Here is a 26,968-nt window from a genome sequence, read left to right as displayed (position 1 = left end):
GTTTTTACTAGAGACTGGATTTAGGGTAAAATGGAATCGATTGCCTAAATGATTCTCAAGACGAACGGTTCAACCATCCAGATAAACAACGGTTTGAAAACATTGATAGGAAGAATCCTGCATTAGTTGTATGCCCAGACTACTTAGATCTGCTACCAAGAATACACTACCTACATTGCCTCCAACAAGCAACATAATTCATTCTTCTATGTTGTCATTGATGGGGTTGTACCGTGGATACGGAAACAATGTGGGTAACATCTCGTGGGTAACAATAGACTCACTAGACCCTGGTGACCAAATCACTCAATCACTTAGGTTGTGTTTGGTTTGAAGGAAAAAGTAGGGAAAGGAAGGAAAAGGTAGGAAATCATGGTTTTTAAAACCATCTCGTGGGTAACAGATACAAACCTTGTATAGGTTTCCCTACCTTTCCCTTTCTTTCCATGCCTTTCCCTTCAAAGCATGGTTTTTAAAAACAATTCAAAGACCGAACCGTTCAAGGGTCTGGTTAACGGGTTGAATGATTCAACCGTTCGAACCAAAATCAACAATTTTGGGTAAATTTCCAATTTTGGGAAAAACCAAAACCGGTCACCTGACCGGTTCCCGGTTTTCCAGTCCGGTCCAGTTTTGAAAACCATACTTCAAACCAAACAGTCTTATTTAACCAACCTACCCTAACCAGTATCAGTTGCACAAAAGAGCATACCTTCATTATGTACCAAAAATCCATGCTTGGTTAAATGCAAGAAGCAACCTATATTTGAGCAAACGTTGCAAATGTCAACATACTCGCGGGAATGACATTTAAGTGGTATGCATTCTTGGACGAGTAACTACAACTTTATAAGAGTGGGAAAAATGTTCCTCCAACAAGCTTCAGTCCTATTTAATCCATCTTTAGCTAGACTTACCGATCTCCCTCCTTTCCTCTTCATTCTCCAATCTTTCCTTTGTGATTCATAAGTCATGATTTTTAATGAGGCTTTTGCTTAATGCATAGTTTTGGTAAGAGCAGTGAAGTTTTGGTAAGAGAATTTGAAGGAATCTCTAATTTCCCAATGCTTGGGATGTTATTTGAGCTTTCTAATTGGGCTAAGCCTGATAGAATCCAAACCATATTAAAACAACCCTAAACCGCAAAAAATGATTTGATCTAGTTTGGTTTGCAAACCATATTAAAACAACCCTAAACCGCAAAAAATGATTTGATCTAGTTTGGTTTGCATACCAAAGCAGTTTGATTTCGTCTGGAAATTTCTCAGGTTGTTATTTAGTGGTTTCGTATGAGATCTCCAAATCGCACCGAACCGTATAAGAAACCACACAAACCACAATAAAATGGTTTGATCTAGCTTTGTTTCTATACCAAAGCAGTTTGATTTGGTCTGGAAATTTCTCAGACCATCATTACAGGTTTTGTCTGAGATCTTCAAACCGCACCGAACTGAACTGTAAACACCACCCCTATAATTCATATTAGGGTAAATGGAATACAAATGATTGGAATTCAGACCAATGCTGCAGGATTAGAATCCCAAGTTTGTAATGACCGCAGAATTGATATGATTTCCACAGTTCAAATACAAGAACTTAAGCTGCTAAGCTAATCGCCGTGGTTAAACTAGGAGGAAATATCTATATTATGGATGGGATAATCTAATGAGCATCAAGAACATCAAAAGAGGAAAATGAAGAAGCAGTAGCCTCAACTCATGGACTGAAAGATGAAGTCACAACTATTATTTTATAGGAATACGAACTGTTTAATTGAAAGAAATTTGTGTATAGTGACAATGTCATAATCAGATAATTTGGTAATCACGCACAATCCACCTCAGACACCTATCTTTATGATGATGCTTTAAGATATAAAATCTCAGTCCATAAAAGAACCAGAAATGTTGGTGAATGAAGCATATGTATTAGCTGATTATCTGACCACAGTGAAAAACATGGCCAATAATGGTTCAGGTTTGATGTGGAGATTTTGTACAAATCTACCATGTAAAGACTATTACATTCAACTTCAACATTAGTAACTCCTAGCAATTTCTGTTGCATCCAGAATTGGGCTTGTATCCCTTGTACTACGACGTGCAGGTTGGATGTAAACGCCACACTCAACGTCTGACTGCTGTCTGTTAAGATGGTTGATAGAGTTTGTTGACTGACCATTTCCTGTCTCTGCCAACACCTGCAAATATGCATGACAGTGGCACCCTGCATGTCCAAAATGTATAAAAGCTTAGAAAATCAGTGGCATGGAGCTGAACACCAATGACACAAAGAAAATAAAATTCCTAGATGTTGGAGCAAAAATAAAATCAATTTTATTATAATGGCCACATCTAAAGACACCAGTTCATCCCCTGACGGCTTTAAGCTATGCCAAACCAAAATAGAAGATGGAAATCAGATGCCTCAACGATTGTATTAACCGTAACAAAGGCCAAAAGATATCAAATGTGACCAATGAGAAAGGTGGTTAACACCCACTGCCATCTTAAAAGTTAAAGTCACTTTTTTTAGAGGAAATGTGTTTTGTACTAATCAAAGCATATGGAGCAGCACAACCCCCAGATGGCCTATCTCCAATAATTATCATGAGAACAGACACGGAACGTCTTGTGATACGAATGCATAAAGGCCAAATCTCTGCACCAAGCTCACAACAGCTCTTTTTAAGGAACAGTAATTCTTTCCCTGGGGATAAAGGCAAATACTTCATTTCCAAATTATGAATTCACTTTTAGCTTCAAGTCCTATCATAGTATCATCCATGAAAAAATAAGAGTAATTCTGTACATGAAAAAGTTGCCAAGTCAAACCCTTACAACTAAAATTTTATAAATGAACAACCTGTGCAATATAATAAAATTGACGAATTGGTTCCATAAGTAATAACTTTCTGAATAGTTTCCCATATATTATTATGTATTTGATATGTCTTATATAGAATTTATACAATAGCTTTGTAAATAATAATAATAATAATAATAATAATAATAATATTAATAATAGTAATAATAATAGTAATAATAATAATAATAATAATAATAATAGTAATAATAATAATAATAATAATAGTAATAATAATAATAATAATAATAATAATAATAATAATAATTTCATTGACCTTTTTAGAACCCATATAACAAAGACCATTGAAGCCTGCTGTAACAGTGGATTTATTGTCTTTCAACCTAAAGACTTGGCATTAAATCTTCTTACTCGTTTAAATAAGTGTATTTCGACCTGCAATTCAATCAAATGGTTGGACTGATTGACCTGTCATGGACCAAATTTATGGGTGTTTTTTGGGCAAAAAATCCATTGGCTTGGTCAATATCCTGATAACCTAACTGTTTGAACCATTGACCCATTTGACCCAATCGATGAATCACAGCTTAGACATTAATTCGTTTTTCCTACTTCTGTATGTTTCATTTCCATTGTTAATAAAACCAATTCTTATTTATCACACTTATTTTTCTCAAATCAATATATAATATTAGAGATGTGCCTGCTTTTTCTACAAACTTCTTTATTTTTTATAATTTTTTGCATTTTTTACTATTATTTAAAATTTTTATTATTTGAGTACGATGCCATTGCATGTTCTTTATTTGACTCTGATCCACCATGTGGATTGAAATATGGTTTTGTTTCTAGGTCTATTTTAAAACAGTGGTTTTTAATGGTGAGGAACAAAAACATTGGTTTTTATACCATTAAAATTATGGGCTATAGAGTTAATTAGCAGAATTTAATGGTGAGAAACCAAATTTCCTTGAATATAGGAGTTAACGAGAGGGAGTATGAGTTAATACCTAAAATGTGGAAGTTAATAAGAGAGAATAAAATGGATGAAAAGTAGTAATTACATTTCCTACCTTCGAAATAAATAAGGGTCAATTTTAGAAATAGTGGCATTTAATAGTAATAAAACATACATCTATATCTATACTATTATAAAAAGTATAGAATTTCTTGAGAAAATATCAAAGTAATAAAACATACATCTATATCTATACCATTATTTTAAGACACAGTATTAAAGTAATTAGGTTGTAAAAGAATTTCTTGAGTAAGACCATTTTGGTCATTTCAAATCTCAAGGGTTAATTGGCCTTAATTCCTTGAAAACTGACATAACTCACTCAAATAGGCTGAAGCGATGCAGACATGGAAACGAGGAAAGAATCCATATACAAAGAAATACAAAAAAAAAAAGTTGAAGACACAATCATATCATTTTTCTTTCATCTTTTTTTTTGGGGTCAAAATTGCTCCATTTTGCATGATTGTCTACACAAGAAGCTCAAAATCTTGTCAGCATGTTTTAAGGGAGTTATGCTCATTTTAGTGATAGAGTGCCAGTCAATGAGGATATGTGAGTGAGTTATGATCTTCATTTTAAGATAAATAAATAAGAACATTCATTAATAATAATAAAAAGTACAAGAAGATCAGCTGATCAGGTGAAAAGTTATCACCAACAAACTACACAAATACACTCAGAAATAAACACTTAAAAAATTAAAAAGCTAAACAACTTAAAACATCAGCTGAAATTCGAAGTGCGCCAGAAGTCCGAGCCAAAGTCTTCTCTTTTGAAGCCTTCAGATTCTGGAAGAATTAACATCCAATCCATAAGCTTTGCACTAATGACTGCAACTAGCCTTTCCTTGCTCTTCATCTTCCCTTCAAAGATTCTTATATTTCTTTCCCTCCATACTTCCTAATAAACAGCAAAAGGGATACAGCTCCATAAAATTTTAGCTTTGATGTTCCCAAAAACTCTTGGGCATGACTCAAAGATCTCCGTAGACCCACTAGGAAACCACCCACCCATTCTGAAAAGTTGGAAGAAATAGCGCCAAATTGCTTTCACAAAACTACAGCTCACCAACAGATGAAGGCTATTCTCTTCCTCCGAAAGACATAAAACATATCTGTTTGGCAAATGAAAAGCCTCTCTTCTTTAGCTTGCCTTGAGTAAGAATGTTGTCCATTGAGACCAACCAAGCAAAAGCCTATACTCTTGGGGGAACTAAGTTCCCCCAAATTCCTTGAACTGAAGAGGCTTCCACCTGATTTCTGACCAAGGCATATTGTAAAGAGACTTGATTGTAAAACTCCCATTCTTACACTCCTTTCACCATTTTGTATCCGCCCGCTCCATATCAATCACTACTTCTTGCAATTTAGCCAGCAACCCCAGCATTCTTCCACTCTCCAGTCCAGCAGAGGTCTTCTGAAGGTAGGACACCACACTACCACCCCTTGTCTTATCTCATAGCATTGAGAAATAGATAGCCCCTTTCTGCTTAATCTATACAGCCTTGGACACACAACTCACAAAGTTTCCCCACACCTAACCAATCATCCTCCCAAAATCTTACACTAGACCCATTCCTCCACTTCCCACAAGAAAACAGCTGCAGCAACAAGTAGTATCTCATAATTCCCTTCCACACGCTCACCCCATAAGCAGATCTCACCTCCCTTGCATTCCACCTAGACCTGTTCATGGGTCGGGCTTTCACTCTGTGTTAACAGATTTTTCTAAGGCCCGAGCCCGGCCCTCATAAAAAGCCCAAAGCTCGGGCCTGGGCCCGAGCCTTAAATTTAGCCCATGTTGTTACTACTACTGAAGTGGCTGAATAGAGAGAGAGAGAGAGAGAGAGAGAAATTATAAAGAAAAAAATAAAAAAATGTATATATTAAATTATAAATATATATATATATATATTAATAAATATTATATTATTTATATATTTTATATAATATATAAAATACATATTATGTATTTTATAAAATATATAATGCTGAGTCGGGCCGGGCAGGGCTTGGGTCAGGCTTTTTTGGCAAATCCCGAGCGCGACCCGTAACACAATCGGGCTTACTATGTTAGGCCCGCGGGCCTAATTACATGACCAAGCCCGACCAAGGTGCGGGCCGGACCATCGGGCTACCCGGCCCATGAACAGGTCTAATCCCACCCAAAGTTTACTACCCCATACTTGCAGGCCACTACTCTTCTCCATAACTCTTCCCTCTCCCTCCCAAACCTCCAAACCATTTCCCCAAGAATGCTTTGTTGAAAGTGCCCACTCTCCCCATTCCCAAACCCCTCATCTTTTTTAGCCTTACACACTCAATCCCAATTTACCAAATGAAATTTCTTTTTTCCACCTTTACATTCCATAAAAAATCCCTATGAAGCTTTTCTATCTCTTCTATCCCTGATGCTGGAACCTTAAGGAGGGACAAATAGTAAATCAACCTTTGCTCAATTCTATCCAAAACAGGTTGCCAAATGGAAGAGGCAAGTCGCAATAGCCCTTACCCCAATAGGCAGACCTAAGTGAAGAGGAACTCACTGATTAGGCAGTCTGACAAACCAGCACACTCCACCAAAACTAACGGTTGAACGTCATCCACTCTAATCATAACAGTTCTACTGAGATTAATCTTTAACCCAGACAATGGATGAAAACATTTGACTCGATCTTAGCACCTGCTCCATTGTGGCATCTAAAAAATCAGGGTATCATCAGCATATTGAAGATATGTAATGTTCAGCCTTTCTTTTCCCAATCTGAAGCCATTAATCAAACCATCTTCCACCCCTCTATTCACCAACTTGCTCATAACTTCCACAACTAGCACAAATACCATGGAGAAAGGGGGTCCCCTTATTGACCAAAAAGGGGAGGGGGGTACCCTTGTCTCAAACCCCTTGAAGCATCAAAGAATTTTGTTGAGACCACATTCACTAAACCTAAAAAGAAATCGATGAGACACATGCAAACATCCAACTCCATTTTTCCCTTAAACCCACTCTTCCCAATACTTCCTCTAGAAAACCACATTCCACATGATCATATGCCTTCTCCAAATCAGTTTTACAGATCATCCCTCCCTCCCCACTTCTATTTCTCACATCCAGAGATTCACTTTCTATTAAAACCCCATCTAATATTTGTCTCCCTTGAACATATGCCATTTGCATAGGACCCACAACCAAATACAAAAACATTTTCCATCCACAGCTCCTTGAACATTTCCATCATATCTTTTTTAACCATATTCTAGCACTTCTTAAAATAACAAAATTTAGAACCCATCCAGCCCAAGTGCCTTGTCCCCTTTCATATTCTTAATTGTGCTCCATATTTCCTCCTCGTCAAATTCCTTTTCTATCCATACCTTCAAACCCTACTCCAACCTTACAAACTCCAAGCCCCCCAGATGGAAACTTCTTCTAGGTAGTGCTTTGTACAGGTTCACATAAAACTTGTGTATTTCCTCTGCAATACCCTGCTGGTCATCTATAATTCTCTTCCCTTCCTCCAACCTCTTAGTATTCCTTTTTCTTCTCCCCCTAACGATAGCCTGAGAAAAAGCAATATTTTCGTTCCCATCTTTCACCCACGAAACCCTTGATTTTTGCCTCCAAGAATCTCCTCAAAACGAATTAACCTGTCCAGCTCCCCTCTTAAAGCCTCTCTTTCTTCCCTGCCTTCTCAAGATAGATTATCTTCCTCTTCCAACCTGTCCAGCTCTGCCATCTTCCCCAAAACTTCCTTCTTTCTAACCCTGTCTTATCTCATAGCACTTTCAAATGATCCTTTCTTGGTAACGGAAAAGCCAGACAGGACACCGCATTTCAACCCCTTGTCTTATCTGATAACATTGAGAAATAGACAGCCCCTTTCTGCTCAAGCTATACAGCCTTGGACACAGCTCATTCCCCACTTTCCACGAGAAAAGCAGCTGCAGCAACGAATAATATCTCATAACACTCTTCCACACTCTTACCCCACCGAAAGTTCACCACCCTATACATGTGGTCACTACTATTCTCCATAATTCTTCTCTCTTCCTCCTGAACCTCCAAACCCATCTTGCCCAACAAGGCTTTGTTGAAAGTGCTTACTCTCCTTATTCCCAAACCCCCATCATTTTTAGCTCTACACACTCAATCCCATTTTACAAAATGATTATTTTTTTCAGTAATGAAATTTATACCTTACCTTTTCTCAGAAAAATAAAAAATAAAAAACAGGATTTGGGTCTTCTTATTTCTTTGGTCAATCTTAGAATTGTTTTGGGATTTTTTAGTTGTAATATGATTACTAAAGTTTTATGAAAGTTATTTTAGGAGCTAGGGGTCCTTATCTTGTGTCCCTATGGGTTACCTATTTTAGGAGCTAAAGTTTAAAGTAGTGAGAAATCTAGAATTTGCTTTGGGTCAGTTTCCTAGTTGAAATGGTCATTATAATTAGAACTTAAGACTCAAATTAATGGAATGAAAATTTATATTGAAGTTTCTTGCAAATAATAGTGCCTTATCTCTCTTTTTCTTCTAAAGATGCAACTTTTATTTCTCTTTCTTCTCTATTTTAGATATTATCTCTTTCTCTTCTTCACCCACCATGTACATTCTACTGAGACTTTCTCCTTTACATCCTACATCGGACATGTTTTGAGAGAGGTATAGCCAATTTGCAGATAAGGAGTCAGTTTATGATGGGATTACGTCTTTCTATTTCTTTGGTCAATCTTGGAATTGTTTTTTGGTTTACCAAGTAGTAGTTGGATTAGTAATTGATATTTCAAGTTGTTTTAAGAGTTGGAATCCATATTTGAGATTTGAGAGTCCATATAGGTCACCAATAGGTTTGCCTTAGTTCTAAAGCAATTAACAGTTGCTTTTGGTCAGTTTCCCAGTCCAAATAATTGTATTCTGTAAAGGAAGTTCTAATCCCTTATGTCAAGTCTATAAACAGAGCCATTGTAATTGAAATTTTAGATGAGAATTAGTGGAATGAAAAGTGTGTTTTTGAATTTATCTAGAGGTAAGAGTATGGTTTTCTTCTTTCTCCCTCTTTTCTCTTTATCTGCAATCTTTCTTCTATTTATCTTATCGCTTTCAGATCCAAATCTCATAATTCAAAGGGTCCAACTATGATACTGGAAAAAACTTATAACCAATTTCTTCCGCATCATATATTTCCAGCATCATATATTTACCCTAATTCAAAACCTTAATTTCTCTTATTCCCACGATATGAAGATCATAGGAATTTTCTCTTTTACATACTAAATTAAAATCAATCAAATTTTACAACAGAAAAGCACATATTCTCATAAAACAATTATTCTAAGCCCCTTTGACTTATATCTCCTAATCTAACTTTTCAAATCATATCTCCCCCTGTTGTTCTGATAGAGCAGGTCCCCATTACATTGCATCCCACTCACTATAATACCTATATAATCGTACAAGCCTAGTGTACCTGTGTTAGATACGTACCTATCAGATATGGTAAAGATACTGCATGGATACTTCTAGATATACTTTATAGCATTAACACTTATAATATATGCAAAATGGTACTTTTTTTTTGGTATTCGGTGTTATGCACCACTAAACCTCCCCTTGACCCCTTTTCTCCCCAAAGTGGTGGTTGTGGGATTTGATTCCACATCACTGCTGGAACAAACCAGCTAATACACCAACAAGCCACCTCTTGGTTGGTATGGTACATTTTAATATATTACACTAAAAAAATCTGCACATGTTTGGCAAGACATAGTTTTCAGAAATGACATTTAGCAACAAAGGCTAGATTTAAATATTTGCTCTTAAACCAGAGGTTAAGAGCAATTTGTATATAGTGCTGGAAAAAGAAAATTGAAATATGGAGGTCAAGAGCCATTGTAATACAACACAAGGCTCTGAAGTTCACTCTTCCTAGAGTTTCTGCCTAAAGAAAGACCTAGAGAGCACAAAGGTCATTAAGAGGGGTCACAATCTAGCACCCTAGCGTACTATAACACTAATGGCATGGTTTCTTCACACCCTAAGTAGGCATGAATCATCTCGAAGCTAAAAACTATTTTTTGAAACTGAGGTGCCACCAATATTTTTAGTTCCCTTTTCTTCTTCTTTTATAATTTGATTACATTTGATTTACTGGCTATGGATGGAGATTGAATAAGTTGGAACACCATAAATCAAACACAAAGTATATGTCTTACTTTTTGTTGCAGGTGCTGGTACTTGCTACTGTTCCTCGTGAGTATTCTAGGTTGGTACCCCAATGGCATGGTTATGCTGTCGGAGCATGGTGCTTTTAATTAAAGATCAAATTCTCATTCCAAGTTTCAAGAAAAGCCCTCAGGTTATTAAAAGTCAATATACTAAATGCACCTGCATCTCAGGTCTCCTAAAGTAGTCATGGCAGATAGCCAGACACCTCAGAACTCAGAAGTCACAGCAATGTTGGAGACCAATACCTTTTTATATGATAAAGTAGGGTACCCAACAAATATTTACAAATATCTTCAATAAATATGGAACTTTGGACCATTTAACCAAAAAAAATGGAACTATGGACTAATAGCCAAAAAGGAAAACTTATGTATATCTTCAATAAATATGGATTAAAGAATAAAAATAAACATACCATCCATGTCATATGGAGGTGGAAAGAACTGCAAATAACAAAACGAAGCTACAGTTATGCCTGCACAAAATGAAAAAAAAAAAAAGGAATAGATAATAAGTTCATTAACTAACAACAAATGATTGCTGTATAAAATCAGAATTTCTTTGGCCAACAAATGCACCAAAAGAAACTAAATTTGATCATTAGAGGTGCATACCTATAAGACTTCCAGCAAATACATCTTGCCAATGATGCCAATAATCGTCAACTCGGGAAATGCCCACAAGAGCTGCAACAAGCAAGGGAAGGAAGACAACACAGAGTTTTGCAACATGACCCCTGCGGTCAAATACTTTAATTTTTCCTGAAATATACAATGCAAGAAAACTAAGACCTGCAAAAGACCCTGCATATATATCAATAGAACCCAATCAGACCAACCTTGTAAGAATAAGCAAAGAGATGTCTGAGTGTCTCCATAATGTCCTGAATAAACTATGTAATCAGAAAAATAAAGGACAAATTAAGTTCCTAAGAACGACCCTATGGTCCCAGTTACTTACATTAGGAAAAATAGAAAGACTTCACAAACAACATACTTTCCTTATACACTATGTATTATCATCTGATTGTGCTACTTACATGAAGTATGCCCACTAGGAAAACTTTTGTGCCCCTCCTTGATGACACTTTTGTCCCCATGACAGATAACATTCTTAGTCACATTATCAAACACCTGGATGTGCATATCATTTTCACAAAAAAAAAAAAAAATTGCAGGTCATTAGTAGTATGTAATCTTAGCAAGGTACTAGTACACACACAAATAAATAAGTAAATATATGCATTCAGGTAGAGAGAGAAAGAGAGCTATGACTACTGTAAGAACTAAGAACACCAAAATTTTGGTTGAATCTAACCACCAAATTGCATCCATGGTACATACAGATCCAAATATGTGCATAAGTGAATACACACACATACATGGAGAGAGAGAGAGAGAGAGAGATTCTCTGAGATTCTCTGAAAATGAAAACCTACCCCCTTTCCATCCGGGAAACAACGCCAAAAGAAGTCAGGTCGAGGCCGACCAACAGCATCTTTGATTGCATCCGTTAAAACCCCGGTTATCAACACAGAAAATAGAAGGCCTGGGTTAAATATGTAAAAAATTCAGCACTATAGACATGTAGCTTTAACATACAAACAACAGTAATCTATTTAAAGAAATCCAGAAAAAAAAAAGACACAAGAGCTACCCAATATGGCTTGATGCAAATCAAAAACATCCTTTTTGTAAATGTAGTACACAAAAAATATTGCAAAAGGCAACAATATTGCGAGGACCTGTTACAAGAAGGGGAAAAAACTTTAGAGAAAGACAGTTCACTTGTTTCTTTCATAACTTATAAGTAAAATGAATTCAATTTCTAGAGGAAGCAGAGTTTTCTGAATATAATAACAAAGGTGAGATATTTTTAGAATGGGAAACATACTGGGACAGCCCAAAAGGGCACAGTATTGCTTTTCAGCGGGTACTTCAGATCTGTCATCATGTCCTCACCAACAAAGCGGTGAAATGGCTCTATAACATTCAACACTACCTCTACCACTACAAGGAGTAGAAGTATTAACCAATCATGCATATGTACTCTTGCCACTCTAACTCCATGGGATCTTATAGTGTGAACACCCAACTGAATCTCTGGCATTTTCACCAACTATAAGAAAAATAGAAAGGTCAGTTGAGTGAAGAAAATTTTAATGATTTTAAGAAAACTGAAGTGCTACATTATGATAAAATAATTCAAGTTTTACTCCAGTGCTAAACATGAAAAATGAATTTAAAGAATAAAAAAAATTATGTATAAGTTCCCTTAAAAAGAACATTATGGTCTTATTGTTTTACAAGACTGATGAGCAAGGAATCTCACTAATCAACTTGAAATCATTAGTCATCCAGTCAAAATGAGGAAGACAATTTGCTGGAACCAAACACTAAACACATAATTCAGGCAGTTGTAGATACAATGTTACAACTGCATATGCTACAAAACTTAAATTAGGATTAACTCAGCCAATGATTTCATAGAAATATAGAAAAGTTATGCATTCTAGGACATAATCCCATATTTTCTTTTAATATATTTTTTAAATTCAAATTTTATTAAACAAATGTACCTTAAATAGTTGGTCTTGTTATTGGTCCCAATTATCTGGGATATTGGGAGGGATGGGTTGAAACAGGCCTAACCTATGGCACTATGGCATTTTTAGCACAAAATAAACATTTTCAAACTTTACTGATCAAAAAGAAAAAAAAAATGGATGCTTTCAAACCTGATCCCACATTCTATTGCTTGTCAACCCAAATATAAGTTATAACATTGCAATATTTTCATAATAAATATGAGAGAGAGAGAGAGAGAGAAAGAAACATGGAACTTTATATAAACTGGTGAGGCTGATATTAATAGAAATGAAATCACATATTCCAAGACCCATTACTTATGGACTGATGTTGGAGAAGTAACTGGTAAATGGCAATTAAGGATTTAGTATTCAATTCAATTGATAATTGTAGCATAGTGTAGTTAAAAGTCTAATGACTGAGGGAAAAGAGCCTCTGATCCAGGGAGGATGAACAACCAAATGGTGATGGCCAGTATCTACCAGGACAAAGTAGTTCCTATTATCATATATGCCCAAACAATGGTTATTAATCAACATATACTGCAAACATGACGATCTTGGGAAAAATCCATAAGGAAAGGTGGTACTGAGGTAGGATATAATCAACATATGCTGCAAATGTGACTTGATCTTGGGAAAAACCCATGAGTCACCATGCATTGTGTTACCACTAACACTTCTACAGCCTATACAAGTCACAATCACCTTGTAGCAGAGAGAACCTAAAGTTTCCAATTGACTGCAAAATTTTAAGAGGCTGTTTTGGAGCAGCTACAGTAGTCCGAACCAGTGAAGAAGGAAGAAGAAGATGAGGAAGAAGACAAGAGAAAGAGAGAACAGGAGGGTTTAGTCGAACTCATTAATCTTACATTCAGTCGACCCCCTTGTGTTTATTAGGTTCTAATTACACTTACAAAGACTAAACTGCCCTCACTTAAGTGTGGGGCAGAGTACTCTAATAAAACAGCCACATAAGCAAAGTACTTAACTGACATAAGATTACTAAATTACCCTTATTCGGCTCACTCTAACACTCCCCCTCAAGCTGGAGAATATATGTCATATAATCCCAGCTTGTTACATAGATGATTCACTTTCCCTGAGTTTAGAGCTTTTGTAAACAAATCTGCCCATTGATCATTCGAGCCCACATGTTCTGTGTTTATCTCTCCAGCAATGACCTTCTCCCTCACAAAGTGGCAATCAACCTCTATGTGCTTTGTTCTCTCATGAAATACAGGATTGGATGAGATATGGAGTGCAGCTTGGTTGTCACAATACAGTCTCATAGGTTTATCCATGTGAAACCCAATTTCTTGTAGAAGATTCTTCAACCACACTAACTCACAGGTAGTATGTGCCATGGCCCTATACTCAGCTTCAGCACTACTTCTGGCCACAACCGTCTGCTTTTTACTCTTCCACGTCACAAGATTTCCTCCAAGAAATGTGCAATAGCCCGTAGTAGATCTTCTATCATTCACTGAGCCTGCCCAGTCTGCATCTGTATACCCCACTACTTCAAGTTTTCCTCCTGGTTTATACAATAGTCCACGGCCTGGAGCTCCTTTCAGATACCTCACAATTCTAAGAATTGCATCCCAGTGAGGTATACGAGGGTCCTGCATGAATTGGCTCACCACACTGACTGCAAAGGATATGTCGGGTCTCGTGATAGTTAGATAGTTCAGCTTCCCCACTAGTCGTCTATACCTTCCAGGATCTTCAAATACTTCTCCTGTATCACTGCTCAACTTAACATTTGGTTCCATAGGGGTCTCAGCCGGTTTTGCACCTAACAGTCCTGTTTCTTCCAATAGATCAAGAACATATTTTCTTTGGCACAGATTTACACCTTATTTTGACCTGGCAACCTCTATTCCCAAGAAATATTTCAATGTTCCAAGATCTTTTGTTTGGAAATGGTTTTGCAAAAATACCTTTAATTTGCCAATCCCCAATTTATCACTACCAGTAATGACAATATCATCCACATAGACCACTAATAGAATCTTCCCAGCTTCTGAGTCATAGCTGAACACTGAGTGATCTACCTGGCACTGCTTCATTCCAAAACTCTTCACCACTTCACTGAACTTCCCAAACCAAGCACGCGGCGATTGTTTCAACCCATAAATTGCCTTTTTCAATCTGCATACCTTACCATCCTCCCCCTGAGCAACAAACCCAGGTGGTTGCTCCATATATACCTCCTCCACAAGATCACCATGGAGAAAGGCATTCTTGATATCAAGCTGAAACAGAGGCCAATCATACATAACTGCCAGGGAAATTAGTACACGAACAGAACCAATCTTAGCCACCGGAGAGAATGTCTCCATGTAGTCTACTCCATACAACTGAGAGTAACCTTTAGCAACAAGTCTGGCCTTCAGACGCTCTACACTACCATCTAGCAAGTATTTCACAGTATACACCCATTTACATCCCACAGCATGCTTACCAGGTGGGAGAGTAGTAAGTTCCCACGTTTGAGTATGTTGAAGAGTAGAAAGTTCCTCCTCCATTGCCTGCCGCCAATCAGGTGAACTGAGAGCTTCTTGGACATTGTTAGGTATGGAAATAGAGGATAAAAGGGAAACAAACTGGCGATGTGATGTAGAAAGACGAGATAATGAAACGAAATTGGAAATGGGATGGAGGGTAGAACTGCGTTTACCTTTCCGTAAGGCAATGGGTAGATCAAGGTTTGAGGGTTCAACAATAGGAGCCATGAGAGGATCCGCAGATGAGGTAGAAGCTGGAGGAGGGGCCGGTGCCGTTCGACGTGTATACACTTGCCAGATTGGTGGACGTTCGGTGGTGATCTGCATGGGATGAGGTGATGAGTCTACTCCAACAACAACATCTAGAACTGGATCACTGACAGGGAGAGGAAGAGGAAGTGCGGGTGGAGACGAGGGTGCTTCAGGACTTGAGAAGAAGGGGACTGACTCAAAAAAGGTGACATCAGGACAGACATAGCACTTCCGGGTAATGGGATTATAACACTTGTACCCTTTCTGAGTCCGTGAGTAGCCAAGGAAGACACATTTAATTGAGCGTGCATCTAGCTTGTCTATTCCAGGGCTCAGATTGTGGACAAAGCACACACAACCAAAGACACGAGGAATTAATGGGAATGGAGATAAAGTGGGAAACAAGATAGAGAAGGGGGACCGACCATGAAGAATGAAGGAGGGCATCCGATTAATGAGAAAACATGCAGTGAGTACAGCATCACTCCAAAAACGTTTAGGAACATTCATGTGGTGAAGAATAGACCGAGCAGTTTCAAGAAGCTGACGGTTCTTCCGTTCAGCTACCCCATTTTGTTGAGGGGTGTATGCACATGATGTCTGATGAATAATGCCATGCTGTTCTAAATACTGTTGAAATGAAGTAAGAAAGTATTCACGACCATTATCTGAACGGAGAATTTTGATTGGAACACCAAATTGTGTGCGTATTTCAGCATGGAATTTTTGAAAAATAGAAAACAATTCACTTCTTTCTTTCATTAAGTAAATCCATGTCATTCTTGAACAATCATCACTAAAGGAGACAAAATACTTGTACCCATTATAAGACTCTATTTTGATTGGACCCCAAACATCTGAATGAACCAAAGAAAAAGGACTCAGCATACGACTCTCAACTCTTGGACTGAAGGACACACGACGATGTTTCCCAAACTGACATGACTCACATTGCAAAACTGACAAATGACTCAATGACGGGACCAAAATCTTGAGAGCCTTGAGAGATGGATGTCCCAGTCGGCAATGCCATTGTAGAGGAGTAAGCGAAGTCTGAAGAGCAATTGAAGATCCACCACCGTCAAGATAGTACAGTCCACCAGCTTCATGCCCCCCACCAATCTTCTTCCCCGTCTTGAGATCCTGAAAAACACAGGTGGAAGGAAAGAAGGTAACGGAACAGTTAAGAGCTTTGGTTATTTTACTAACAAACATAACATTGAATGGAAACTTAGGGACATATAAAATAGATGATAAGGGCACAGGAGCCATGTCAATATTACCAACACCACATATGGGAGATGAGGACCCATTGGCAAGTGTAACAGTTTGTGATGTGGAGGTTTCAGAGAGAGAAGAGAACACACCTGGAGTCCCGGTCATATGATCTGAGGCTCCAGAGTCAATAATCCAGGGAGAGGTTTTAGATGACATGCAAGCAATACCTGATTGGGCAAGTGTGGCAGTGGTATGCTGTGAAGTAGTTTGAAGGAACCGTTCATACTCATCACGCGGTACGCTCACCATTTCCCTCCCAGAGGTAGATGTAGATGTGGGATGAGTTCGGTCTGCCGGTTTACTGTCACTGATATCAACCTCACCCGCTACAGCATGATTAGCCCATTTAGAGGGAGGGCCATGTAGATCATAACAAAAATTCACTGTGTGTCCCTCTCTACCACAATGAGTGCATTTCCTTGTAGAGTTATTCTTCCCTCTGCCACGACCTCCCCCTGAGTCACGACCACCCCGACTAATCATGGAACTGCCACGGCCTCCTCGGGGAGCATGACCTCCCCCTCTTGTACTATATCCAACCCCTCGAGCTGTCACAAGTGCTGATCTATCAGACTGTGTGGAGTTCTCTGTCTGTCCCAAAGAGATTCTACGAAGCCTTGAGAATACTTCCTCAAGTGTAGGAAGAGTAGAGCCCCCCAATATTTGGGCTCTAACTGGTTCATATTCCGACTTCAGCCCCACTAAAAATCTTGTAACATCTAGTTGCTCCCTTTGCTGTTGCTGAACTTTAATATCTGGAGTAAGGGGATGATAGACATTGAGTTCATTCCTTATATTCTTCATGTTGGCATAGTACTCTTCTAGTGTTTTGGTTCCTTGTTGTAAATCAAAATACTCCTGATAAAGCTGATACACTCTTGTTGTGTTATCTTGTCCAGAATATAGCTTCTTAGCATGCTCCCATATATCCTTAGCCGTATCAAGAAACATGAAGTTGGCACTAATTTTAGGTTCCATACTATTCCACAACCAAGTCATGATTTGAGCATCTTCTTGCTCCCAATCATCAAACCCTGGAGAGTCCTCCGATGGCTTTTCATCTCTTACATGCTTTACTTTCTTCTTTGCCTTGAGAAACACTTCCACTGATTTGTCCCATGGAACATAGTTCTCCCCATTCAGCTTAATTGAGGTCATTTGTACCCCTAGGTAGTCGGAGGAAATTACCACATTAGGTTTCTGATCATTGTAGTCATCTCCTATTGCTGCCATTGTACTCTTTCACATTTGCCTCTAACCTTACTTCTCAGCTACAAGCTGATTGATGTTGTTCACAGTTTGATACTTCAGCACCTATTGCAGCCCCTAAATACAACAGTGGGAGCACACACTTGTTCTTCTTTACACTACTGCTGACTTCACACACCTACGACCCACATAAGCATCACAAGCACCACAACACAACAGTAGGCCCTCTTACAACCACTCAATAAAAAAAAATTGCACATCACAAGCACCACAACACAGTCAAACTGCTACACCCAGTTCAGATTTGTTTAACACACTTAAGAGGGCATTACACGACCACAAGGAGCTTGGCAAGGTCACTGCATTCCACCTTACACCACTCGGCCACCTACAGCAGCCCTAACACCACTCAACAACTCACAGCAGCCCTACACCATTCGGCTACTGCACACACAGCCCTTTTTAGGGCAACAATGAACCTAGTTCTCTAGGTTCTAATCAGTACTAACTGATTCTTGAAGGGTTCCTACCCAGAAATACCAGCAACACAAGAGGACTAAATAACCAACCTTCCTTTGAGAGTATCAGCCAACCATTCACTGCTGAAATCACCTTCCTTGATGAAGAAAACAGTGCGCAGCAGAGAGCAACGAACTATGATGTCTCAGACCTAGGGCGAACCAGCTCTCTCCATTAACCAACTAGAAACGAAGAGGAGGGTGTCACGAACACAGCTGAGATGCTTTGCAAGCGGAAGCAGGTCAGAAACCTTGCTCTGATACCATGTTTTGGAGCAACTACAGTAGTCCGAACCAGTGAAGAAGGAAGAAGAAGATGAGGAAGAAGACAAGAGAAAGAGAGAACAGGAGGGTTTAGTCGAACTCATTAATCTTACATTCAGTCGACCCCCTTGTGTTTATTAGGTTCTAATTACACTTACAAAGACTAAACTGCCCTCACTTAAGTGTGGGGCAGAGTACTCTAATAAAACAGCCACATAAGCAAAGTACTTAACTGACATAAGATTACTAAATTACCCTTATTCGGCTCACTCTAACAGAGGCAATATCAGAAAATTTTAATCTCTAAATTGGTGGTTGATGATGTAACACTCACCCAACAATCTGAGATAGTTGGGGCCTTTGTGGATCACTTCAAATCTATTTATAGGAGACCCCTAAATGGAAGAATTTGGCTAGAAGGGTTGGATTGGCCAAAGGTACCTGAGGAGCTTAAGGTGTGGCTTGAAAGGAGGTTTGAGTTGGAAGGAAATAAAAGAAGCTGCTTTGCACCAGGACCAGATGGTTTTTACAATGGCTTTTTATCAAGATTGTTGGGACATTTTGAAACATGACCTTCAGAGAGTCTTCAATGATTTTTTTGAGAGGGGTGTGATAAACCCAGGGTCGAATTCTACCTTAATAGCTTTGGTTCCAAAGAGGAGTGGTGTTATTCATCCTAAGGAGTTCAGACCTATCAGTTTGGTAAACAACCTTTACAAAATCATTGTTAAGGTGCTCTCAAGGAGAATTAGGGCTGTGCTTCCTCACCTCATTTCCCAGAATCAATGTGCCTTTGTTAGTAATCGGCAAACAACGGATTAGATCTTAATAGCCAATGAGAGTGTAGAGGACTTGAAAAGAAGTGGGAGAAAAGGAATTATGTGTAAGTTGGATCTAGAGAAGGCTTATGACTTGGTGGATTGGTCCTTCTTACTGCAAGTCTTGGAAAATTTTGGGTTTGGGGCTAAATGGTGTAAGTGGATTCAAGGTTGTATAGACTCTTGCCATTACTCTATTTTTTGTGAATGAAGTAGTGATAGATCATTTCCCTGCAATTAGGGCCTTAGGCAAGGGGACCCCCTCTCCCCATTTCTATTTACATTAATTGCTAAAGTTTTGGGCAGACTAATAACTAGGAAAGATTCTAGACACCTAGTGAGGGGATGGAAAGTAGGCAAAGACAGGGTACCAATCACCCACCTATAGTTTGCCAATGATACCATTCTGTTTTGTGAAGGTGAGGAGCTTAGATGGGTTAGGAATTTGAAATTGGTGGTGCAACTCTTTGAAAAAATGTCGAACTTAAGAGTGAATTTTGACAAAAGTTGTGTGGTGCGGATCAATATGGATGAGAGAGACTTGGCTGAGAGGGCAGAAATTCTAGAATGTATAACCTCTGAGTAGCCTATAAATTATCTTGGTTTGCCTTTAGGAGATAATCCGAGAAATAATAGTTTTTTGAACCCTATGGTGGATAAGTTCACTAAGAGAGGGGCTAGCTTCGTGGAAGAGGAATTACCTTTTCTTTGGTGATAGAATCACTTTGATTAAGTCTACCTTGACCAACTTGCCAATTTACTCATATGTATTTAGGATCCTAAAAGGAGTAAGCAAGGTGTTGGAAAAATTGATGAGAGACTTCTTGTGGGAACCGAGGGAAGAAAAAAGAGATCATAGAGTTGGGCAAGAGGTGGTCTAAGGAGGTAGGTGGATTGGGGATAAGAAGTATTCAAAGGAGAAATGAGGCTTTACTCGGGAAATGGTTATGGAGGCTACCAAGGGAGGATGATAAGTGATAGACTAAGGTGATTGTGAGCATTCATGGGCAAATTGCAAATGGCTAAGTTGTTGGAGTTTTGGCAAGGGCTACATGAGCTTCTCCTTGGAAATCTATACATGCCATTCTTCCTTCTTTCTTGCCATTCATCAGGTATGACTTATGTTTTCGAAACCGGGTAAAGTTCGAGGAACATACTTGGGTGGGAGATGTGAGTCATGTGACCTTGAAAGAACAAATCCCTTCCTTGTATTCCATCTCTGTGTTTAAAAATGAGCCAGTGTCCACCTTTGTGGTACCTTCAGATTCATTTCTTGGCTTTGATTGGGATTTGGGTTTGAAAAGGGCCAGTTTTCTTGTGCTTCCTTTTTTAAGGCCTTAACACAACCCTTTGATAGCTCGGTATAGCCCTTCGAACCTTCTAGTTCTAGAAGTTTGGGGCAAGCCGATTCCCCCAAGGATTGGTGCATTTTGTTGGGAAGCCTTTCTAGGAAGATGTAACACTTCTGACTTGCTGCAAAGAAAAAGACCAAATTGGTGCCTATCCCCTAATTGGTGTATCCTTTGTAAGGCAAATGGTGAGAGTTGATACCACTTAATAATATCTTGCTCTCTTGTTTCATATATTTGGGAATGGTTTCTCTCTTTATTTGGTTGTAGATGGATGACTCCGCCAAATGTACAAAGCTTGTTTGCCTCTTCCTTTTTCTAGGTGGCCAAAAAAGAGGGGTAGAACTCTTTGGAGATGTGTTAGAGCTGCCATATGTTGGACCATGTGGGAGGAAAGAAATTCAAGGATCTTTAATGAAAAGGAGAGGAATAAGGAGGTCCTTATTGAAACAATTACTATTAGAGTGGTGCATTGGGTGAAATCTCTAGATTTATTTGGGAATATCTCCATAGATATGATAAGAAGAAATTGGAAGGAAGTGACCAACTCAGCACCTGCTAAAACCAAGATAAGTTCCATTTGGTCTCCCCCGGCCTCTAGCTTCTTTACTAAGATGAACTTTGATGGGAGTAGTGAAGGTAATCCTGGGCAATGTTTTAAAATGCGGAGGCATGACGTGAGGCATTCCACTACCTAGAGGCGTGAGGCGTAGTTTAGAATGCAAGAGGCATAAGCCTCCTTAAGAGGAGGGGTTTAGGAGGAGGAAGGGGAAGAGGATGAAGAGGAAGCGAGGATCTCATTTTTTCTTTATTTTTAATAAAAATCTTTTATATTAAGAAGAACAAAGATGCATAACATTAGTTGAAAGGGGGGGTCTTGTCGAAAGAGAAGAGTGTGGTCTTTGGAAGTTTGCTAATGAAAAAAGAATGTTCAATTGGCTAGAACAAGGTGTGGACATTCAGTTTCAATGGGTAAAAAGGTGTGCTAACTCTTTTTCAGACACCCTTGCTAAGCAAGGGGTGGGAAGGGAACAACCATTCTAGGCCATTCTGTAATTGAATTATATTTCTTTGGGGAGGGTTAAGAGAGTTTACCCTCACTAGTCCTTTGTACTTCTTTCTATATTGAAAGTTCAATTAAAGTTCTGTTATTGATAAAAAAAAAAATATATCTTGCTCATGTCAAAGGTTAACTCTAGTCCATCCCAACTACTTTTTCAATATCAATTGATGGTGGATCAGTTGGTAGGATCTCTGGCTTGTTGTAGAAGAGACCTCCCCACGCCCCAAAAGCCAACAAAAAAAAAAAAAAAAAACTACTTTTTCTATTTAAGTTCACATCTGAATCTAGTGAAAAGAAACCCAGAAGCATAGCTGTCAAGGCGCCTAGGCGACAAGGCACCCTTGGGAGTCTCGCCTCACCTAATCGCCAAGCAGTTTTCTATAGCGTGTTATAACAAGCTTTTATATTCTTAATTTTTTGAGGTTATAATTATAAAATAGACATTTTTAAACTAAAATATTCATTTTGTGTGTTTATATACTAATAAGAAAGAACATAAAATGTTGTCCACCTTTTCGTTTCTTCTTTTCCTATAACAGAAATAGGGGTTCAGCCCCTATATTTTTCGAATTTTCTTTTTTTTTCTCATGAATATGTTGGAATTTGTTGATTTTCTACACCTTAACATGAAGTTTATACTTTTCTTATGAAAATTATGGATATTTATTAAGGAAATATGATTATGGAACCTAGGGAACTACCCTAGCATACATGTTTTTACTTAAAAAAAAAACATAGCCTAGGCGACTAGGTGCCCCCCTGTCACTTTGGTGCCTTGAAAACTATGCCCACATTTTTATTTTTGTAAGCGGTGAATTCATTAAAGGGAGAACCCCACCAAAACGACTAAGAGTTGAGACTGCTGAGTAGGGGTGAGCAAAGAAAAACTGAAAAACCGAACCAACCAAAATCAAATCGAAAAATCAGTTAACCAAACCGGTCGGTTCGGTTTTGGTTAACCATTTAAAAAAACCAGCAATTAACTGAACCAGCCGATATATATACAGTAATATATATTTATATAATATATATATATATATTTTTTTTTTTAATATTATATATTATGTTTTATTTTTTTTTATTTTTTTTGAAAATCTACTAAGACTTTTCAGTTCGCCAATCTGGCAGACTGGCAGCCAGACTGGCGAACAGCCTGTTTGACACCCACGCCTTTCCCTTTTCCCTTTCTTTCCCTCTCTCTCTCTCTCTTGGACTCTCACTCTCTCAGACTCCCACTCTCCCAGTCCCAGTTCTCCTCTTCATTCTTCCCCAACGAACTGACAAGCAACGGCCTTCAGCACTCCGCCCTCCAATCGAATCACCGATGGCCTCCGACATTGGCAATCCCTCCTACTTCGGTGACACTAGTGTTATGGATGCATTCCTCGGAAAGATGTACCATCACCGCCGGCAGCAACAGGAACCTGACCCACCGCCAGATTAGATTAGATCATCTTGCTTGTTCTTATCTTATTCTATTGCTCTTATCTTATCTTGTTAGTAAGTTATCAGATTAGGATTAGTTTATCTTATTATCATATTAGGATTAGTTTATCTTGTTATCAGATTAGGATTAGTTTATCTTGTTATCAGATTAGGATTAGTTTATCTTGTTATCAGATTAGGATTAGTTTATTTTATTATCAAATTAGGATTAGCTTATCTTATCCTTAGCAAGATAGAATTGGAAGTCTCCCTATTCAGCAAGGAGACTCTCTAAGATTAGGACTCTTGTAATCTCCTATTTAAGGAGACACCGTTATTGAATGAGGATATCGAAATTCTCAGTCAAGACAGAGTAGAGGAGAGTTGGTGATCTCTTGAACAAATCACCATTAAGGCACCAAGATAGGTTCCTCAAGAAAAGGGAAGAACAAGGGAAAACAGGAGGGTTTTCCCAGTGGACCGACCCGTGACGAGATCCTATTCACGGGCCCATAACAACTAGCGATCCCTCCTGCTTCCACAACAGCCTGACACCTGTCGTGCCTTTCCCTTTTCCCTTTCTTTCCCTCTCTCACTCAGTGCTCTCTCTCTCTCTCTCTCTTTCGGACTCTCACTCTCTCAGACTCCCACTCTCCCAGTTCTCTTCTTCGTTCTTCCCCAACGGACCGACGGCCTTCAGCGCTCCGCCCTCCGACCGAATCACCAACGGCCTCCGACACTAGCGATCCCTCCTACTTCGGTGACACTCTCTCAGACTCCAACTCTCTCCCAGTTCCCATTTTTTTTTAATTTTGAGGCATAAAAAAAACCGAAAAAACCGTGGTTAACCGGTTGCATCGGTTCGGTTTTGGTTCAGTTAAATTTTAAAACCGAACAAGTCGGTTCAGTCCAGAAAATCACCAACCGAACCGTGAGCACCCCTACTGCTGAGTGGAGGTTCTGAATCAAAAATACAAGAGGTGCTACTTCTTCGAGCCATATTTGCTACATTGTGCGCAATAGAGTTTTCAGATCTTTTTACGTACAAAAAAAGTACATAACTAAAAAGAACAGCAGATACCTAACTCATGTTAAACCACATAATCTAAACAATAACGAAAAGGCACATAAATCAGTCGAAACCAAAGAAACTTCTTCGCAACACCTAGCAGACAATAATTTTGTGGCGTTTAGTATTACCTGATTTCCCAGACCAAAATGATGTCTCCCAGTTTCGTGAACCAATTTCGAACATAAGTGATTTATCAGATAGTTCAACGCAAAAAAACCAAAAACTATATACGCTTGAAAGGTGGTTCAACAAGGAAAACAATCTTCCAATCATATCTACCGATGGAATTGGTGTCATCTATTTGTAACCCACAAGAATGAGCATTGCTATCATGTTTTAAATGTGAATGTTTTACTAAACTAAATAAAGAAAACTGCATTTCTGAATCATAACCCGGTCAGAACACGTACGTGAATAGAATTTAATAATAGGGTTTCTCCGTATCAATTTCAAACACATAAAATAATCGCAATCAATCTGAAATAGACATTTCCAACCTGTATACAACAAAACCTTTTTCTCAACAACCGCCAAAACGGAATTTCAAAATACTGAAGGACGAACGAGATTGCAGACTCGGTAAATTCATCATATAAAGATCGTTACTGAGCTTTGAAAAGAAAGTAAAGAAAGATAGAAAGTATGGGTAAAAGAACAGACCTGAACAAAACCAGAAGAACGAAAATGTCGTAAAAATGAGGCTCAACTCAAAAGCTATGGTGAGAACCGGGGAGATGAAATGGAGGAACCGAGGAAATGAGGAATTATTTTGCCTTGTTTTTTCGTCCCTTTCTAATGTGTAACAGAAACAAAACAAACAACTAATTAATTTGAACCTCTCCAGCTCCAGGCTACACAAAGAAACAAAGGGCGAGAGACGAGAGTGGTCATTGTTGGTCAATGAAAAACAAAAGACAGACAAAGGAAACATTAAAGCGAAAGCTGGCACATTAATTGGATGGGCTTGCAAATTAAAATATATTCCTTCTTTTTGTTCAAATTTGGATCGGTTAATTATTTAGCGGTAAATCATGGATTACCATCCAGAACATTGGGGGAAGCGACTCGGCTCCGTTTGTTTGCGATACAAACACCAAATTGGGGTATATTAAAAATGTATTTTTTTTATATTTTTGTACAATAAAATTATTGTACCTATTTTTTTGGATATAATTTTATTTTCTTTTTGATAATTAATTTTTTAACCAAAATTAAAGGCATTGGAGCATTTAATGATTGAGCCAACACTTATCACTGATTTTAAAAATATAAGATGAGTGCAAAAACAATTTAAAATCTGAACCATATTTACATTCATGAAGGGAAAAGGGATAAATATGTAATACACATATTTACGTTTGCATTGCAACCAAACAAAAGACACCACCCGTCTCTACACATGTTACAAGAGATTTAGCCTTCTAACAACCCACTAAACCTTAACCTCCATTACATACTATTTTTTAAAAACAAAATATTTATTTTTTATACATAAATATGTACTCTCCTTTCCTTTCCTCTCTCTTGTGCACTAAGTAGGTATTTAGCGAAATGACAAATTTCAGACCAAGCTAACTAGCATCCTGCATCTTAAAACTTCTAGCCGTTAAATATAACATGATCTGTTATCAACTTTTACATTTTTCTTCAGTTTTGGATTCTCAATCTATCTATTGAAGATACGAACTCCAGTTGATTGAATTTGATATTCTTCCCAAGTTTCTGGTAATGTTCTCTAATTGAAATCTCCACAATATATAAATTTATTTGGCCCAGTTGAGGAATTTACTCCCCACTTCCATTTCTCAACCCAGAAATTGATAAATTTGATAACATAATTAACAAGAATGACTCGTTTTTGTGGATGATGTCAAGTGCAATATTCAAAATAAGCCCTATGAGGTTCCAGTTGGACGCTCTTCAAACCTATAATAGTGATGACGTTCCATGTTCTTAATTCAAGCAGAGATGAACATGTTGCTTCTTGTGCTAATATACGCCTTTCAGTTCAATTGAAAGCCTTTTAGAAAAATCAATAATAAATTCCTCTTTAACCAAGCAATCTTTCCTAAATTGACAAATGACAATTTTATTCTGTCAAGCTACAATGCTAGGAAAGAAGAAGGGTCACAAAATCACCAAATAAATAAAAGCAACAATTATTTGATAGTATGAAGTTGGAAGCTACCTAATGTTCAGTTCAGTCTTTGGTGTGAATCTTTATAATTCGATTCAAATTTTGCATTTCTGGAAACTTGTCCTTAGAATGCTAGAGAGAAAGGGGAAAAGAATGTTTTGTGGGTAACTAAAAAATAGGAATTTATTTTAACGGAGGTTAAGGTCTGATGGATTGTTGGAAGGTTAAATCTCCAAGAGCATGCGTAGTGACAACTGGTGTATTTTAATTGGGTTAATAGAGAGGAGCATAGATTAAAGTTAGTAGGAAATCCGAACTCCCCTCTTCATCAAATGGATGGACGGAAAATTTTAATTTATTAAAATACCCTTTAGAGATTCATACGGGTGAGAGCACATTTTAAAAAAACAAGAT

General features: G+C 38.1%; 1 protein-coding gene across 3 annotated transcripts; it reads right to left on the bottom strand.

Annotated features, from left to right (window-relative positions):
* Positions 1 to 1,748: 1,748 nt before the first annotated feature.
* LOC148863726 (lipid phosphate phosphatase 2-like) lies at positions 1,749 to 25,498 on the bottom strand. Of its 3 annotated transcripts, XM_088977830.1 has the most exons (9): positions 25,078 to 25,364; positions 24,828 to 24,914; positions 11,966 to 12,190; positions 11,729 to 11,816; positions 11,511 to 11,620; positions 11,112 to 11,205; positions 10,687 to 10,875; positions 10,488 to 10,547; positions 1,749 to 2,226 (listed from the first exon to the last, which is right to left on the bottom strand). In XM_088977830.1, the coding sequence occupies exons 3-9, from the start codon at positions 12,179 to 12,181 to the stop codon at positions 2,039 to 2,041; spliced, it is 945 nt and encodes a 314-aa protein (XP_088833956.1). In that variant the 5' UTR covers positions 12,182 to 12,190; positions 24,828 to 24,914; positions 25,078 to 25,364; the 3' UTR covers positions 1,749 to 2,038. The 3 variants fall into 3 exon arrangements, with proteins under 3 accessions (XP_088833956.1, XP_088833955.1, XP_088833957.1); XM_088977829.1 differs by lacking the exon at positions 24,828 to 24,914 and having other exon boundaries at positions 25,078 to 25,498; XM_088977831.1 differs by lacking the exons at positions 24,828 to 24,914; positions 25,078 to 25,364 and adding an exon at positions 24,546 to 24,809.
* Positions 25,499 to 26,968: the final 1,470 nt, after the last annotated feature.

The sequence above is a fragment of the Nelumbo lutea genome, chromosome 3 (assembly GCF_056320005.1).
Source record: "Nelumbo lutea isolate HS-2025 chromosome 3, American lotus-T2T, whole genome shotgun sequence".
Classification (NCBI taxonomy): domain Eukaryota; kingdom Viridiplantae; phylum Streptophyta; class Magnoliopsida; order Proteales; family Nelumbonaceae; genus Nelumbo; species Nelumbo lutea.
Note: the sequence above shows the minus strand (reverse complement) of the source record. Positions and strands in the feature narration are given on the sequence as shown.

Excerpts from the sequence above, each read along its gene's own strand:
- LOC148863726 (XM_088977829.1), bottom strand. The coding sequence starts at position 12,181 with ATGCCAGAGATTCAGTTGGGTGTTCACACTATAAGATCCCATGGAGTT. Across the intron at positions 11,621-11,728 it reads TTTGCATCAAGCCATATTGG|GCCTTCTATTTTCTGTGTTG; the intron begins GTAGCTCTTGTG and ends TATTTAACCCAG. Across the intron at positions 10,548-10,686 it reads ATTTGCTGGAAGTCTTATAG|GCATAACTGTAGCTTCGTTT; the intron begins GTATGCACCTCT and ends CATTTTGTGCAG.